The sequence below is a fragment of the Apus apus genome, chromosome 10 (genome assembly GCF_020740795.1).
Source record: "Apus apus isolate bApuApu2 chromosome 10, bApuApu2.pri.cur, whole genome shotgun sequence".
Classification (NCBI taxonomy): Eukaryota; Metazoa; Chordata; class Aves; order Apodiformes; family Apodidae; genus Apus; species Apus apus.
Window position 1 is genome coordinate 4,131,867 of NC_067291.1, and position 17,927 is coordinate 4,149,793.

At 39.2% G+C, this 17,927-nt stretch overlaps 1 protein-coding gene across 6 annotated transcripts in view; it reads left to right on the plus strand.

Moving 5' to 3' along the window:
• The window catches only part of HERC1 (HECT and RLD domain containing E3 ubiquitin protein ligase family member 1), a 93,461-nt gene extending 78,523 nt beyond the window's left edge, over positions 1 to 14,938 (plus strand). For all 6 annotated transcript variants that reach the window (XM_051628451.1, XM_051628450.1, XM_051628456.1 and 3 more), the window contains exons 59-78: positions 472 to 573; positions 1,576 to 1,749; positions 2,063 to 2,356; positions 3,123 to 3,188; positions 3,297 to 3,422; positions 3,906 to 4,044; positions 4,903 to 5,084; positions 5,708 to 5,863; positions 6,383 to 6,505; positions 7,004 to 7,106; positions 7,664 to 7,833; positions 9,246 to 9,384; positions 9,647 to 9,816; positions 10,197 to 10,366; positions 10,502 to 10,667; positions 11,092 to 11,168; positions 11,568 to 11,820; positions 12,055 to 12,207; positions 13,086 to 13,391; positions 14,265 to 14,938. In XM_051628451.1, the coding sequence (XP_051484411.1) occupies positions 472 to 573; positions 1,576 to 1,749; positions 2,063 to 2,356; positions 3,123 to 3,188; positions 3,297 to 3,422; positions 3,906 to 4,044; positions 4,903 to 5,084; positions 5,708 to 5,863; positions 6,383 to 6,505; positions 7,004 to 7,106; positions 7,664 to 7,833; positions 9,246 to 9,384; positions 9,647 to 9,816; positions 10,197 to 10,366; positions 10,502 to 10,667; positions 11,092 to 11,168; positions 11,568 to 11,820; positions 12,055 to 12,207; positions 13,086 to 13,391; positions 14,265 to 14,450 (3,255 nt within the window). In that variant the 3' untranslated portion in view covers positions 14,451 to 14,938. The remainder of the gene's footprint in view (positions 1 to 471; positions 574 to 1,575; positions 1,750 to 2,062; positions 2,357 to 3,122; positions 3,189 to 3,296; positions 3,423 to 3,905; positions 4,045 to 4,902; positions 5,085 to 5,707; positions 5,864 to 6,382; positions 6,506 to 7,003; positions 7,107 to 7,663; positions 7,834 to 9,245; positions 9,385 to 9,646; positions 9,817 to 10,196; positions 10,367 to 10,501; positions 10,668 to 11,091; positions 11,169 to 11,567; positions 11,821 to 12,054; positions 12,208 to 13,085; positions 13,392 to 14,264) is intronic.
• Positions 14,939 to 17,927: the final 2,989 nt, after the last annotated feature.

Genomic DNA, 17,927 nt, shown 5'->3' on the forward strand with positions numbered 1-17,927 from the left:
CTAGCTTTTTATTTTCCCCCTACTGTGTTAAGTAAGAGACATTAGAGAAAGCAAAAACAGTGGTATAAAGTTACAAATAATATAATATAAATTGTACTTATAATCAAAGTATTTTATATTTGTATTTAGAATTTATTTGTATTTAGGTTCTACTATGGATTCATGCTGTAGGCTTGGTCTCTTAGGCTTTGCAGAACCAGCCACTCTCTTAATAGTTGGAAACAATATTATCTTAATTTGAGAACTTCTCCAAGAGTCAGATAATGATTACACACTTCTACATCCTTAGTTATGGTATCTCCTTAATATGATAAAAGTGCTGGATTATTTTTGCTTTTAGTATGAAAAACTCAGGTTTTAAATAGTTATTGAACAGCTTGGGACAGTATCATCCCTTAGGAATGTGTTTGTATGTATTTCAACAGCCAATAGCTGTGAATACACACTGACTCAAAACACTTCTCTCTGTAGGATGGCTCAGTGTTACAGAGTGTTGTGATAGGTTCTGGAGCTATTCAGACTGCAGTATGGATACCTGAGGTTGGAGTAGCTGCTTGCTCAAACAGATCAAAGGTGACACTATGTATTAATGTTCTTACAAATCTTTTACTAACAGAAAATGCCATTTGTCTGTCTTTCCTTTAATTTTTTTAGAAATATGTGGATAGAAATACATAACTCCGTTAAATTTCCTAGACATTGTTTTGGCTTTCAGCTATCACCTGGCCTTAAAAAGACTGCTGTGTTTTAATAGTATCCCATGTTTAACTGGGGAGGCAGTGTGGAATCCTTCTGAGCCAGTGGTTATAAAGAATGGTGCACACCAGTTCCATAAGTTTCTCTGTTTAATGGCAGCAGCCCTAAGTGGACAGTGAAAATAGGCAGAAGACAGATTTAATTTTATTTTCTCCATTCATGCAGCATGAAGAAATGTTCCATTTCTCCCAGCAGATAAGATACTTCAGTGATTTAACTTTATAACTTATTCTAAAGCAGCCTCAACCTCAGAAATTTTTAAGGAGCAGCAGAATTTGCTTCAGTGTTAACTGTGTCAGGGATTGCTGGCATCTGAACAGAGGTTTCCTCACAGTTGGGTTATTCCAAAAGATGGTATTTTTTGTGAATGAAAATAAATATACCACAAGTTATGTCTACTGTTAGTAGAGTCATGCTGCATGTGGTTTTAAGTATTCGGGGATTTTTTGAAAGCCTTCTCTGAATTCAGACCAAATATTGAAGGTCATATTACAAGGCAAATCCTAAACCAAGGTTACATCTAAATCCTAAATAAGGTTACAGCATACACTGAAATGAGCTCTGCTTATTACCCTGTTTGCATTCTGCCTCAGAGTGGTAGCTGTGGTGCTGCCATGGGGATGTGAGGAAGTGGCCCATGGAGATGGCTAGTCTCCAGCATTTGTCAGCAGGTTGTTCACCAACAGAGGCAAAAATGTTCAAGATTGTGTGTTTTCTAGTCCCTATGGAAACTAGAATGATTGGTGATAGATCAGTGTAGCTGAATAATCCTGCTTTATGAATTTTTAATTTCTAATGTGTCTTGTGACTATTAAACAGGACGTGTTGGTAGTGAACTGCACATCAGAGTGGACATCTTCCAATCACGTCCTGGCCACATGCAGGACTGCACTGAAACAGCAAGGAGTTCTGGGGTTAAACATGGCTCCTTGCATGCGAGCTTTCTTGGAACGTTTGCCAATAATGCTTCAGGAACAGTATGCTTATGAGAAGGTAAGAAAAGCTAATGCAAACATTTACAATTCATGTCTGATATGAAGTCACTGAATCTCACCTGGTTTCAGAGTTTCACCACTGAGAACCCAGAAGAGGTTCCTACACCCTGTTTGCAAATACCTTTCAGTGTTCTCAAAGCTAGCAGTCTCCTAATTTGAAAATTTAAAACATTAGACTTAGATTAAGCATGGAGGTTAAGTTTTGGGTTTTTTTTACAGGACTGGCTTTGAGGGACTTCTATTTAAGTTGATGAATACAAATTTCTAACTTGGCATGTTCCACTTCTCTCTCCCACTCCCCTCACCTCTAGCCCCACGTTGTCTGTGGAGACCAGCTTGTCCACAGCCCCTACATGCAGTGCTTGGCATCGCTCGCCGTGGGGCTGCACCTGGATCAGCTCTTGTGCAACCCCCCAGTACCACCCCACCACCGGAGCTGCCTCCCTGATCCTGCAGCCTGGAATCCCACTGAGTGGGCCTGGCTGGAGTGTTTCTCTACTACCATAAAAGCTGCTGAAGCCCTGGCCAAGGGAGCACAGTTCCCAGAATCCTTTACTGTTCCAGACCTGGAGCCTGTTCCAGAGGATGAGCTTACTCTGCTGATGGTAAAAATGCTATATTGTCTGAACAGTGAAACATGTTGTTATTGAGCACATGGTATGACGCACTTAACACATCTGAACTGTAAAGATTTCTGTTCATTAACATAACACCAGCAGTTAGTGGAAGTTTATCTTTGAATTAACTGGTTAGAATATCCTGTAAAGATAGTTCTCTGCATGTGTAGTGACTGCGAGTCAGTTGCCCACTAAAAACCAAACTAAACCCAAAACTGACAGTAATTTTCATACATGATAGTATCAAGCAAGAAATATAGAGCTTTATAATGCTATTTTGGAGCAACATTTTGGCACATTTCTGCACCAAATTATTTTGCTAGGGTCAGTTGTTGTTATGACCTGTTACCATATGTAAACCAAAATAGAGATTTGTTTAATTAGCAAGCTTATAACATTTTAAGCCAGGATTTGTAATTAAAACTTCAAAAAGCCCTAAACATCAGTCAATAGGAAGATACAACTTCAACATGAATGTTGTTTATTTTTTGTTGTTTGTTGTTTTATTATTATTTATTTTTATTGCAAGCCCTGGTTAACAGTGTCACTGCTATATGGGTGCAGTAAGGAAATAAGCTTGGCCTGTGGACCACAGTGTGAACCACAATTTGAGTCTGCACAGTCTCATTTCTGTACTGTTTAGAACAATTTGCAGGTCAATATTGTTCCTAGAAAGGACAAAGTGTATTACATAACAGCACAATAATGTGCCTCTCTTGAACTGAGTGTGGTAATTACGGCTTTTGTTGTCTAGAATAACAGTAAATGGATCAATGGTATGGATGAACAGATCATGTCTTGGGCAACATCGAGACCAGAGGTTAGTAAAATTGATGGTTTGGGGTTTTATTTCTTTTAAACATCATAAGATTTTACAGGCCCTCTAGTGCTGAAGCATGCTCTCATGCTCTCTCATGCTGTTCCCTAGGATTGGCACTTGGGAGGCAAATGTGACGTGTATCTGTGGGGAGCAGGAAGACATGGACAGTTGGCAGAAGCTGGTAGAAATGTTATGATACCAGTAGCAGCACCTTCATTCTCTCAGGCTCAGCAGGTGATGACTTAAAAACAGTTACATGCTTCTGTTTTAATGATTTAACACATATTGTTTGTTCAGTTTGTCAAAACCTGTCTCTAAATGTCTTTTCAATTTGTTGTTAAAATTTACTGTAAAATACCCCCAAAGTACCTTTTTTTTCCCTAAAGAGGAAGTCTTTAATTCTTTGGCAAATTTAAACCAAGAAGCCACTGAAATCTGACAAAAACAAAGTTGTTTGAATAAGCATCACGTGAAAACAACTGCACAGCTTTAACATAATACATGTGCCAGTTTTGTTTTCTGGAATAGCCTTGACATGCAGGGTGGAAATGTCAAAACTAAATCTCAGGTAGGGGAATATATTGTGATTCGTCTCACTGAAAGAAAGTTTGTCAAAGAAAACCTTTTAAAGGAGATTGTAGGTGGTAATGCAGGCGTTACAGCATTGCTGCCTCCAACACAAAAATGATTAAAACTCCCTGTGTCTTCCTAAACTAGGTTGTTTGTGGCCAGAATTGTACTTTTGTCATTCAAGCTAATGGCACAGTTTTGGCTTGTGGAGAAGGGAGCTATGGGCGCCTGGGACAAGGAAATTCTGATGATCTTCATGTGTTAACAGTCATTTCAGCACTGCAAGGTAAAATTGTTGGGTTTGAAATGAGTCAGTTGAGCACAAATAAGCATTTTGGTGGGTAACAATTATGTGGGTTTTATGCTATTTTTGCAGATTTAAATGTTGTAGTCTTTAATCATGAGGAAAGGCTGAGAGACCTGGGGCTGTTTAGTCTAGAGAAAAGAAGACTGAGAGGGGTTCTTATTAATGTATGTAAATATATGAAGGGTGGGAGTCAAGAAGGAGGGACCAGTCTCTTTTCAGTGGTGCACTGTGATAGGACAAGGGGCAATGGATTCAAGCTATAGCACAGGAAGTTCCATCTCAACATGATGAAAAACATCTTTACTGTGAAGGCTATGGAGCACTGGGACCAGGCTGCCCAGAGAGGTTGTGGAGTGTCCTTCTCTGGAGACTTTCAGGACCTTTCTGGACATGTTTCTGTACAACCCCCCCCATGGTGGTCCTGCTCTGGCAGGGGGGTTGGACTCAATCTCCAGAGGTCCCTTCCAACCCCTAACATTCTATGATTCTATTAATCAAAAAATTGAGCAAATAAACTAGATGTTACTTTCTCCTTAAGGTTTAAGTAGTAATATATTAAAATTCCTTAATTTAAAGAAGACTTCAGGGAAAAGTGTTTGCTCAAGATAGGAACACTTCATTTCTAAACTAAGGGCAGGCCAGAAGCCTGTTGTACAGAGGTTGTACATGAAGATGAAGGCTTTGTTCAAAATAAAAATAACTAAATTGCCATAACAAGAACAGAGTTACTGTTTCTCCCCCACAATTAACTGGCTACCTCTAGGGGCACTTGGGTAAATGTGTGCTAAGTTTATTATAAATTACTCTAAACTTTACTTTCTCATATTTCTCTAACAGGCTTTGTTGTAACACAGCTGGTGACTTCTTGTGGATCTGATGGACATTCCATGGCTTTGACAGAAAGTGGGGAAGTCTTTAGCTGGGGAGACGGAGATTATGGCAAACTGGGACACGGGAACAGCGACAGACAGCGCAGACCTAGGCAGATAGAGGCTCTGCAAGGAGAAGAAGTGGTGCAGGTTCCCACATATTTTTTTGTCTCCAGCAAACTGCAGGATTGGTAGCTGAGTGCTAGGAATTCATATACTGAATGAGAACAAAAATGTTTTCCTTGTCTAAGCATTATGAGCCCAGTTGATAACTTCCAGTTGAAGGATGTTAGTATCAGACAGCTCACTGATAAGATGTGGTGTTAACTGATGGTTCTTACTGGAGAAGACTGAAAATTAGAGACTTGATTTAGAAGGTTTCTTTGGTCCTTGTCAGGTGACTTTGACCTATAAAACTAGTGACCAAGGCCACTGCCTAAGTATGAAGTATGTGTTGTAACAATGCAGAAAAACATATTTGGCTTTGACTGGAGGTTTCTTTATAAAAATACAAAAACAGTAGTTGGTAGAAGGAAATATAATAAACCACCTGAAAACCTTTCTTCACACAAATAATCACCTGTCCTCCTCAGCATTACTATGGAGAAGAGAGAGGTTGTGGGAGAAATCATGAATACTAAAATATCTGTGTTTTAGCTCTTCATAGAGTGAATGTGATTGGAGGGAGGAGAAGGTATTTACATGTAGTAGCTGATACAGTTTTCCATCCAAATTTAAAATGTATGTAAAAATTACATTTATTTTGCTTTCAGATGTCATGTGGCTTCAAACACTCAGCTGTGGTGACAGCAGATGGCAAACTTTTTACATTTGGAAATGGTGACTATGGTCGATTAGGACTTGGAAACACTTCCAATAAGAAACTTCCAGAAAGAGTGACAGCGCTGGAAGGTTACCAGATTGGACAGGCATGGTTTATCTAAAACTAGCAATGTATCTTTGTTTAAAGCTGATGTTTGCAACACATCTAAGTGGTTTGGTTTTTTTTGTTGTTGTTGTTTTTTTTTTAAACTTTGGCTTTTATTTTGATCATGATGACAGAATTTGACAATGCACAATTTTTTAAATAATTACTTTCCTGTCTCTTTTGAGCCTCTTTCTGCAAAGCTGCCCATGTTCGTTATAATTTTACCATTTCAAGATTGAGGTAATCTTAAGCATGAATTCATGAGCTATTTTACATTCTCAAAGAATGAGCATGTTTAGCATGATGCAGTGCTTTGGCTCTAGGCTCTGGGAGGAAGCAAATACCTAAAAAAATATCGTGCAGTTCTACATGTCTTTAAAATGCTGAAATAAGCAATGCAGGTTTTAAAGGTTTTAAAAGGATACTTTTAAAACATTATTCTTCTTTCCTTAAAGGTAGTTGGTGTGTTTGAGTTAGTAGTAAGTTAGCTAAAACTGTGGTAATAACATATTTCAACCAGGTGGCCTGTGGACTCAATCATACTGTGGCTGTGTCAACAGATGGCTCAATGGTCTGGGCTTTTGGAGATGGAGATTATGGTAAACTTGGTTTGGGAAATTCCACTGCAAAATCCTCACCACAGGTTAGAATTGATAGAGAAATTTTTCTTTCCATGTATTTTCAGTGTTGTTAAACATGTTACAGAGTGTTCAGAGTGTAATTTGCAGAAGTTAAATGATTAATTCCATGCACTCTGCTGTTTTAATGCAATCTAGTACAGATAATTCTGATGACACACTTTGCTGAGCCTGATGGTTTAAAGGACTGCATGTAAATAATGGTGTCCTTATCTCAGTGGCAATGCAAATAATGACAGTCTTGGGATCAGCTTGAAGAAGAGAGTTTTCTTGTTTCAAAATTTGGGGGGAGGGTTGTTCCATTAAAGAAAAAGAAGAAACTGTCTCAATTTCCTGTATTAATTTACAAGCACTAATTAAGAGTAATTCCATAATGTATGCATTATACAGTGGGAATTATAAAATTCCTTTTTGGAAACAGGAGTTACAGGTGAAATTCATGTTTGCTTTCTGTTTATACCCTAATAATCCTATACCTATTTTTCCTTTCACTTACCCCTTAGAAAGTGGATATTCTTTGTGGAATTGGAATTAAAAAAGTTGCCTGTGGAACCCAGTTCTCTGTTGCACTGACAAAAGATGGTCATGTGTATACTTTTGGACAAGGTAGGACAATCCAGGTTTGTAAGTCTCTCTAGTTTGATCTCAGGATAGCCTTTCAATTGACTAATATACTCTTTGAAGAGTGCTTTCCTGGAACTTCATTGAAATTCACATGTCCAAAACCAATGGGTTACATAAAGGTTTACTTTGTCTAATAAAGCAAATTGTTTGTCTACGCAAATTGTTTGAAATTCTGCACAGGAGAATTTATAAGTGCACCAAATTAAATACATTTTGAAGTCTCAAGCCATATAATTCACACTTATTATAAACCCATACATTTAGATCTAGAAGTCTTTTTTTAATAGAATTTAATCTTGTTACTTTCTCTTTTAAGTCTGAAACAGCTTTAGCAATTTTAACAAGCACAGTAGGAAGCATTGTTTTGTAGGAATCAGAGATTTCTCCCTAGAAACCAGATTTCTTTCTAACTAATTGCACTTGTGTCCCAGTTCCCAGAGTATGTAGAATTGCATTTTGGCCCCTCCTGACTTCTGCCTGCAAGTAAAATTAACTTTTTACTGTTCTTTACGCTTAGAGCCATATGCTTGCAATTTTAGATCGCCTGATCGGTTTGCCTGAAGGTCGAGCTCGAAATCACAACAGACCCCAACAAGTTCCAGTCCTGTCAGGAATCTTCATTGAAGACATAGCAGTGGGAGCAGAGCACACACTGGCTTTGTCATCTACAGGGGATGTATATGCTTGGGGTAGCAACTCTGAAGGGCAGGTAAGTCCTATTCCATGTTTATTTCTAACCTTTATAAGGCTGTAATTGTACCTTACAGATGTGGTTGAAATATCTTTATTTTGGTGCAAAAGAAAGCTTTTATTTTTGTTCTTCACCAGGGGGCTAGTATGGTACTGGGAATAGGTTGCCCAGGGAGGTTGTGGATGCCCCCTCTCTGGTGGAGGTGTTAAAGAGCAGGTTGGATGGTCTAGTGCAGGGAGGTTGAAACCTGATGATCTTTAAGGCCCCTTCCAACCTTTACCATTCCATGATTCTCCTCCTTCCCCCCCTCTTCCATAATAACCGTTTAGGCATTTCTGTGGTTTTCTTCCTTATTGCCTGTGCTCTTCCATGGTAGTAATTTGGGAAAGCTCTGAAAACATTCTACCCAAATTATTCTGATCAAGGCTTTTAAAAAAAATTACAAATTCTTACCTAACTCTTGGGCTTCCATAAATTTTTCAACATCGTAATATTTATAGCTGATGTCAGTAAGATTTATAAATTCTTTAGATGCTTTTCATAAACAAAATACAGAGTAACTTTTTCATAGAGAATAATTCTTTTAAGTCAGAACAGAAAATGAGTAAATAATAAGTTCTCCCTTTTCTTTGGGATCCTAATTTTATCCCTGCCTTAAAGGTTCATTTTCCTCTATCACTCCACATACAACTCCTTTTATTCAAAGGACTTTTTGACAGTTTTACATGCTACAGGTATAAAAAACAACCTATTGATATATTGGCTGTTGGTATTTCAAGTTTGGGCAAAGTTCATCCTCTGATAGTTCAGGATTGAGTTTTTGAGAAGGGTTGCTGAGCATTCTGACAGCCTGGTGTATATTATTTTCCTTCCACTACAAAAAATTTCTTTTATATGAAGTGGTAAAAGATACATAATAGGAAATTTTCACTTTTAGAATATTAAACTAGAATATGCAACTGTCAGTAAAAAGTCCAAAGAGGTTCAGTAAACTTTCTCTTCACACAAATTGTGTTTTCATCAACTGGTTGTCTGCTAGAGCAAAAGTAGTTATATAAGTGGCAGAGAAGAGATATATGAGCTATGTTGATGATGCACAAAAGAATGTGCGACACAGATGACTTAGAGGCATAGATTAGTTGCGCAGTCTTCAAAATAGCTTGCAAAAAACCTCCAGCTGTTTTAAGGTCTCTGTGACACCTACATCTGCTGCTTCTGTTGAGTATGGAAGCAATATTCTATCAAAAACAAAAGGTAAATGCTAGTGTAATCAAAGACAGATATGGTAAGTACAGTTTACCCCAGCATCATCTATAGATTTAATACCATTTTTTACCATTTGCTCTGAATTTTTGATTAGAGAGGTTTAGGAGCATCATCACAGTTGTTGATTCATCTTTGTCCCTTTTACATCTGCTGCAAATTGTCAGCTTGGACTGGGCCACACCAACCACGTCAGAGAACCAACCCTGGTGACGGTCCTGCAAGGCAAGAATGTGCGGCAGATCTCGGCAGGGCGGTGCCACAGCGCTGCCTGGACTGCTCCTCCTGTCCCACCCAGAGCTCCAGGTCAGGAACTCAGACTGTTTGTATGCTCATCTGGTTTCCTGGGGGATGAGTGCAACAAGAACTTGTGAACATTTGGGACAAAATTTGTTTTTTCCACCCATGCAAGGTTTCAGATTATCTTGGTCTCTGAGTTATGCTGCTGCCAAGGTTTAACTCCAGCAGGCAGCACAGGAGCTACTGTGAAGAGAATCAATTCCATCCCGGCCCAAAGCAGTGCAGCTCCCCTTTATGAAATAATGCTTGTTTTCTTCTTCTGTGGTAGGTGTTTCCGTGCCTTTGCAGCTTGGTTTACCTGATGCCATTCCACCACAGTATGGGGCACTGAAAGAAGTGAGCATTCATACCGTAAGAGCAAGGCTCAGACTGCTGTACCATTTTTCTGACCTCATGTACTCTTCATGGAGATTACTTAACCTCAGTCCCAATAACCAGGTAAAATAACATTTTAAAAAAACAACAGACAAGTTGTATTGTGTTATACCATGTTGCTGGAAGAGCTTCTGACCAGATCAAGATGGATCTTAGTAATCGATTTTGTAAGGGTTTTTTTGTAATAAGTTTTTGAAAGTAAATCTGGATTAAACCAATCTTTGTGAAAGTATTGCTATATATTTTTGCTTATGCTAACATAGACATGTCAGTGTTTCTGTTTCCAAAAGCTTAACAGCCTCAAAGCTAAAACCAAGTAGTGCTAAACTGTCTATTTCCTGAAACATTCAAGCACTGGTGATTATTATGAAAGCTTCTATTCTGTAAAGAATGGACTTCATATCCTTCATTAATATGTTTATTCTCCTGCTTCGTTTTTGCAGAACAGTACATCTCATTACAATGCTGGAACGTGGGGAATAGTCCAAGGTCAGCTGAGGCCCCTGCTGGCACCACGAGTGTACACGCTGCCCATGGTGCGCTCGATCGGCAAGACGATGGTTCAGGGGAAGAACTACGGGCCCCAGATCACTGTGAAGAGGATATCGACCAGGTCAGTCGTGGCACCACACAAATGGTGGCATACTGAGCTCCCTCGCTACACCTTCATTAACCAAGTGACTTCAGCAGCCTTGAGGTGCTCACGAGTTACATTGTGTGGCTGTGTCTTTTTCTCTTTGTTTGAAAGAGGTCGGAAATGCAAGCCCATTTTTGTACAGATAGCGAGGCAAGTGGTGAAGCTGAACGCGTCGGACCTGCGCCTCCCCTCCCGTGCCTGGAAAGTGAAACTGGTTGGGGAAGGAGCTGATGATGCAGGGGGAGTGTTTGATGACACTATTACAGAAATGTGTCAGGTATGAAAAGCTATTAGATCAAAACGTCTGAGTGGTGCCTTTTAGTATTTGTCAAATTTCCTTTGTGCAGCTTAGCAAATACTTCTCCTTCAGTCCTGAGCTACAATGTGAGAGCTGCCTACTTTGGGTTGTCCCTGAGGATAAAGAAACCTTCCTAGATTGTGGCAAGGAGATGCCATAAGGCCACACTGTAACTAGTATTGCAGTAGATCTCTAAACATGATGGGAGCATTTTGTACCCTTCCCATTTTGTCCAGCCAATACCTTCCGTAAGAGAAGTCCTGTACTCCATGATTCCAGCACATTCAATGCATGCAGGTGTTTCTTATGCATGTCTGTCTTGTAATGCTATAATGTCATCATATTTCTGTAATAGATTTGTTATTCTTACGTCATAAGAAGATTTTTGTTGTTTATTTTTAAGGAACTGGAAACTGGAATAGTCGACTTACTTATTCCTTCTCCAAATGCTACAGCTGAAGTAGGCTACAATAGGGATAGGTAAGTTGTCCAGGAGGTGCTTTTGTTGACAGATGTTAGTGGGTGAAAATTTAAATCTTCTGTTAATTGTTTTGTACCAAATGCTGAGACATCACGATTGCCTGTAATATATTTTTTCCTTCAGGCTGTGATGTTACTTTATTGTGGAGGAGAGGCCATGGTTTTAACATGAGCTTCCTGGACTGCTGATGGCAGAACAGAGAGTAACATGAAGAATGCCAGCTTTGTGGCCAGGATTAGTTCTGTCTTGGCCTCCATTATTTTAACAGCTAAAGATTTTTTTTTATTTATTTGGACACCCCTTGCTGACAATTGTATTGACAGTTACTGTGTTGTGCTTAGAAATGTTTTGCTTCTAGCAATGACACTAGTGTTTTCACTGATTCTTTGTTCTTTCAGGTTTCTCTTCAACCCTTCAGCATGTTTAGATGAACATCTGATGCAGTTTAAGTTCCTGGGCATTCTCATGGGTGTAGCTATTCGTACAAAAAAGCCATTAGATCTTCATTTGGCTCCAATGGTCTGGAAGCAACTTTGTTGTATCCCACTCATCTTGGAGGATTTGGAGGAGGTAGATCTGCTCTATGTGCAGACCCTCAACAGCATTCTTCACATTGAAGACAGTGGGATTACTGAAGAAAATTTCCATGAGGTGAGATATGAAAGTTGAAGCTTTTAAGTTTATTCTGAAAGCAGTTACTGTATCAGAATGACCCAAGCCTCAGTCTTTATAATTCAGTGTCTCTGTTATTGGGATAAAGTAACTTAATTGCATTTGGAATAGGTTGTGATCTTGTTATATTTCTAGGTGACTGTTAGTAAAATAATAAACTTGGATCACTAGAGTAACTTACACTGAACATACTTCTCCTTTTTTGCACAACAGATGATTCCTTTAGATTCTTTTGTTGGCCAAAGTGCTGATGGCAAAATGGTTCCCATAATCCCTGGGGGGAACAGTATCCCACTTACCTTTTCAAACAGGAAAGAATATGTGGAGAGGGCAATTGAGTACAGACTCCATGAAATGGACCGTCAGGTAAGAGTCTCACTGTGACCCTATTCCCATTGTTACTGCCAGCAGTGGCTTTTGATTTATGCAAGTTTCCATAACAGTTTATTAGGGAAAAAGAAAAGTTTGGCTTTCTGCATCTCACCTGAGTCCCCATGGCTTCCCCCCAGAATAAATGTTTTGGAGTTCTGTTTTAAATTAGTCATATTTTTCGTACTAGTTGCTCAGCTGAAAAGATCATTAGAAATGGGAACTTTTCATTAGAGTAGCCCCAGTGCAACTGTCAAGCCCTAGCTGAGAAAACAACAGCAGCTGTGGTTGCTGTAATTGGACATTAGAGCAACATGGGGACCAGCTAAAGCAAATAGTATCAACAAAGATTTGTTTAACTTATAACTATTTCTCTTCTGCTTTAGCACAAAAATGATAGATGTGTTTTGAGAAGTGTTAAATACCTCCTTGTATATTTCTGTGCAACTGCAGTGGGTATAAGTGAAGCTTGTGAAAACAAGTATGATGCTAGGAAAATTCCTTCCCCTCAAGATGCAGATCCATGCATGGTTATGATCTGCATTACAAAGCACTTTCCATATCAGAGGTACCAAATCCTAAGTCTTGTAGAACAAGTATGGACTTCTTACAAACACAACTCTTTTCCAGTTTGGATGTTTGGCATATACACAGTTCTTTGCTTTAGCCATCATCAGTTGGACTGCTAACTTGTACTTTCTTAAGTATACAGCCCTTACAGGGAGTGCACATGTGGGAGGTTGTATTTGGCAGATGTTCTGTAATTCTGTCTCCCCCATGTTCAGCTGATACTTTACTTTTGCACTTGGGTGGTACAGTAAGTGGCAGAGGTAAGACAAGTGCACTTCAGATGTCTCCTCTCTTCTGGGCAACAGGTGGCTGCTGTGAGAGAAGGAATGTCCTGGATTGTTCCGGTTCCTTTGTTGTCTCTTCTGACTGCCAAGCAGTTGGAGCAAATGGTCTGTGGAATGCCAGAAATATCAGTTGAAGTTCTGAAGAAGGTTGTGCGATACAGAGAAGTTGATGAGCAGCACCAGCTGGTGCAGTGGTTCTGGCACACCCTTGAAGAGTTTTCAAATGAGGAGAGAGTCCTGTTCATGAGGTTTGTGTCGGGAAGATCTCGACTGCCAGCCAACACAGCTGATATCTCCCAGCGATTCCAAATCATGAAGGTTGATAGGGTAAGATGCCATCCTTTATTTTTTTTGGTTTTTTATTCCTGTTTAGCATAATCTGTTCTTTGACAGCAGGAGAAAGGTTTCCATAGTGGTAAATATACAGAGAAAGTGCGGGATGGGATATGCTCTGAGCTATTAAACTCAAACATTTTAATTGTCTACAAGTACATATATTGCATTAATTGCATCCTAATTCATTGGGTGCATTCACTGCAGGTAAATGGTTGGAGGTCAAGTCAAGTTCTTGCACAAGAAACAAACCATCTCGTATTGTAACTTATCCAGTTACTTTGTGTTTCATTTGTTTTCATTTGATAATTTTCATTCTTTTTTTATGTTTTAATTCTATGTAATTGGTAACATGTGACTGATAATGAACTCTTTACTCCACTGTCAGGAGTTTATAGTCTATTCCTTTACATACAGGATGCATTCATTTGGCATTTTGGGTTTTGTGCATTGAAGGCACTTTATCTGTGAACTACATGAATCAAAAACTTGCCAAAACCTAAGATAACAGGGCTTTGGCTGTCATCCTTGGTTGGGTGTCTCTCAAACTGCCTCATGTAATTTGAATGTTGCTTGGTGTCTTCCAGTGGGCTGCTAAGGAGTGTAGTGCCTTCAGCTTTTCAAATAGCTGCACTGCATTAGTGGGATGAATTATTTACAGAGCAGGTGACAGAGCAGTAGTTTGGTACATATTTAAGAATGAAGCAAGTGATGTGAACACGGGAGACCAGTCTGCTTAATTAAGGATTTTCAGTTAGAATGTGAAGATGCTGAATGCTAGAGAAGAAGAGAGCAATGACATATGGGTATTCTGGTTCTTGCTGCATTCACAACTTAACATGTCCCACCTTTTATCCGTTTCCACAGCCTTACGACAGCTTGCCTACCTCACAGACTTGTTTCTTTCAACTGAGGCTCCCTCCCTACTCCAGTCAACTAATCATGGCAGAGCGTTTGCGCTATGCAATCAATAACTGCAGGTCCATAGACATGGACAATTACATGCTCTCACGGAACGTGGACAATGCAGAGGGCTCAGACACAGATTATTAACATTCGGTGAACAAAATCATCTTCCTTTTACCACAAATAGTGCCCTAAGTCCAATTTATTGTTGACATAATTTTACAGTAACCATAGATGTTTTAGGAGCATAAAACCAGATGTTAATAGACAGTGGCCGCATTTTAGTTACTCTGAATGTAACAAAAAAATTAGATGTTTTTATTTTTTTGTGATTGTAAAAAAAGAGAAAAAGGAAAAAGAAAACAAAAAAAGAATGATGGGTAAGTTTTTTCCTCCTTTTTTTGGTCACTTTTGATAAGTTTGCATGGAGACATTTTGGTGCATTTTTGTTGGGAATAGTACATTTGTAAGCCCTCCCAGTGAACATGAAGAGTTGTACATTGTGTATAATTGTTCATTAGCAAGGACAGTTTTACATGAATATTCACATATTTATTTTGTTTTAATTTGAATTGCCTGTGCAGGGTTCCTTATGCAGAGAAAAATAAAGCAAATTCAAGAAGTGGTTGCTTGTATGCATTTGTGAACTGTGATTGGTTTACTCAGTCTTTATATTTTGTCTCAGGAAGTTACAGTATCATGGTGTTAAGACTGGACGTGACACTTGAGGCATCCTAAAATGTCTCCCTTCAGTGAATCTGGTGTGCAGTGCTGTGCTCTGCCTCAAGTCTCTGAGGTACTGGCTCTTTCAGGTGTACCACCACCTACTCCTCAGGCTTCAATGCAAGTTCATGTTGTACATGGTAGTAGTTGTTGACAAAAACATCCTGCCACCTTGACTCAGAAACCTTTACATCTCTTGCCAAAAAAAACCTAACTAACACATAATCCTTCTTAATACAGAGATGGATGTAATTGATTTCTGGTCAGAATACAAAAAAAAAAAGAAAATGGAAGTGACAGGGTAGTAGTTGAGGCTGTGGATTTTACAGCCATTTGTACTTTATGCCTTTGATGTCAGTAACTTTCCTGTGCCTGTTGTCATTTCGTTGCAGCTGTAGTTTCATTATGAGCAGAAGGCTCTGGCTTACCCTGTAGTGGTCCTGTCTGGTTAGAACAGGAATGTGCTGTACACAGAAATTCTTGTTCTGTGTCTGAGGGAGGTGCTGGAGAATTGGTATTTCCCCAGTGTCTCTATCAAAAACATGAGTTGTGTCCAACTACAGATACTGCTTGGTGGTCAGGAGCAGGATTTAACTGGACAGAGGAAAGGGACAGAGTCTGTCCCCAGGAACTTCATCTCACCTGGGACAAGACCATCTGAGTCTGGAGAAGGTGACAGAAATTCCTTTTGATGTCCCTCATGTGATTCTTGTACCTTAGCAGGGAAAGTTCCAGTTGTCCAAGGCTAAGCTGGTGTGTTGCTGCAGCTAATAGTGGTCATGGGGCTGACTTGATAAGCTGTAAACATTGCAGATTCAGGTCTTCTCTGGTTAAATTCTTTCAGTTAGGACTAATTGTTTGTTTCTTGGTCATGGCTCAAGAACCTTCTGTCAACTGCCACATGAAACATTGGGGGGTGGGGGGAGGGGCTTTCAGCACTTTTGGGGAAGGAAGGACAGGGCTCTGAAATCATGCAGTCTTGGTTTCCTACCTCATTATATATAAGGTTCCAAAGTGGACTGAGATTTTTGGTGTCATATCACTGTGTTGTAAGGGAGTTACTTTCACATCATGGTCTACATGTATAGGTGTACGTGTAGGTTACAAACAAAAGGGAAAACTGCTGTATGAAGTCCTGTGTTGATGTGTCTGGATTAGTGCTGCTGAATTGTCAGGCTGTTTCAATCAGGCACAGAAAATAACAGATCTAAACATTACAGTTTTGTATGGAATGAGGGTATTTTTGGAGGCAGTTTACAGTACAATGAAAGAGGATGTTGATATTGGTAAATAACTGATGTTGATTAAGTGATTGTGCTTGATTGCTTTAACTAAGACTTCTTAATTGATGGTGCTTGTCCTTTGAATATTCTGTCTTAGCATCATTAAAACTATCAAGTGCTTAATTACTTTTATTTTACCCTACTGTTTGCTTTCACCATAATTATATTGTGCATACATTCCTTTTTACTTGCTGATTGACATTTTTCTGTTGCTTAGGCATCTGAGTGAGATTGGAACAATGTTCAAGTTTCTTGTGTAACGCTTCTCATACATGATTGATTTTGTCCTGCTAGTGGAGACATAAATAAGCTGTAGACAGATGCAAACCTGCTTTCATTTCTTGTAGCTACTTGAAAATTTGGTAGGTGTTATCTCCACAGAGGTACCTTTCATCACAGCACTTACGAGAGCTGGCCTCTTTGGTTACTAATATGACTGTAGAATTCCTGCCTTGTTCTGGCTTGTCAGCAATATGTGAAACTGGTGTTGCTTCACTAGTTGTGTATCCAAGGTGAGAACTGTGCCAACATCCCAATTTCCATATCACAGTAAGTTTGTTCAGCCCAGCAGTCTCCTTTCCAAGTTGTAGATGCTGGTTTAGGATTGTTGTTTGTCCTTCCTGTCCATGCTTCCCATTTTGTTCCCTACTTTGTGATGCATAAGGGTCTTATCTAAATTTCAGAAGTGACTTAATGAAATACCAGAATATTACAGTGTAATGCTGCTAAATAGCTGGAAGCTGTGAATATGCAATAGTGAAATTACTTGCTTTGTCTTCTGGGTGTTTCTTACAGAACTTCAGCTCTGTTTGATAAAGTTCCTGCAACTTGATTTCTTTCTTAGCCAAATTAGGGAGTACCAAAGGGTATCTGTGGATCAGTTAACCAGGATGGAAAGGATTAAGTATATTCACTTACGTTGAGAGGTATAAAGTCTCTTTCCATTTTTGATGCACCATAGAATGTTTTCAGTTCATAGCTAGCTCATCAGTTCTTGCAGAGGAAGGAGGAAGCCCTAGGAATGCAGTCTATTAAAACATTTCTGCTGAGATTGATTGAAACTCACCATCCTAGAGAAAATTACTGGAAATACAATATTATGCTACTACTCTTGGAGTAAAAATTGGCTTCAGGTGGAATTTTGATAGGATGTTTCCTTTCCTGCTGTTCAAATGTGAAGACAGTGTATCAGCTGTAACAAATCTTGTCTTTCAAGACTGCCTGAGATGACAGTGCCAAGTTTTCCATTATGACACCTCAAGCATTTTCTCCACGTCACTTTAATAAAAAGGAGCAACAGCATTGTAAAAATAATAGCACAAGGAACTGGAAAATCAATGCAGTTATTCCTAAGGAATTGAGGCCTAACTTCAGAACCTTTTCGTACAGGTTAGTTTCCAGCAACAGGGGGGATGCTTTACTTCCATGGTAGTTTTTCACCCATTCTTTTAGAGTTACTGCAGCCACCCTGTTTTCTAAATAAGAAAAAACACGTATTATGTTAGGTATTTGTGACAACCTTTAATAATTATTGTTCAATAGCACTTCGGGAAGTCGCAGATTCTGTTCACTCCTGGAGCCTTCCAGTTGTGTAAGATTAAAAAACACAGTCAAGTAA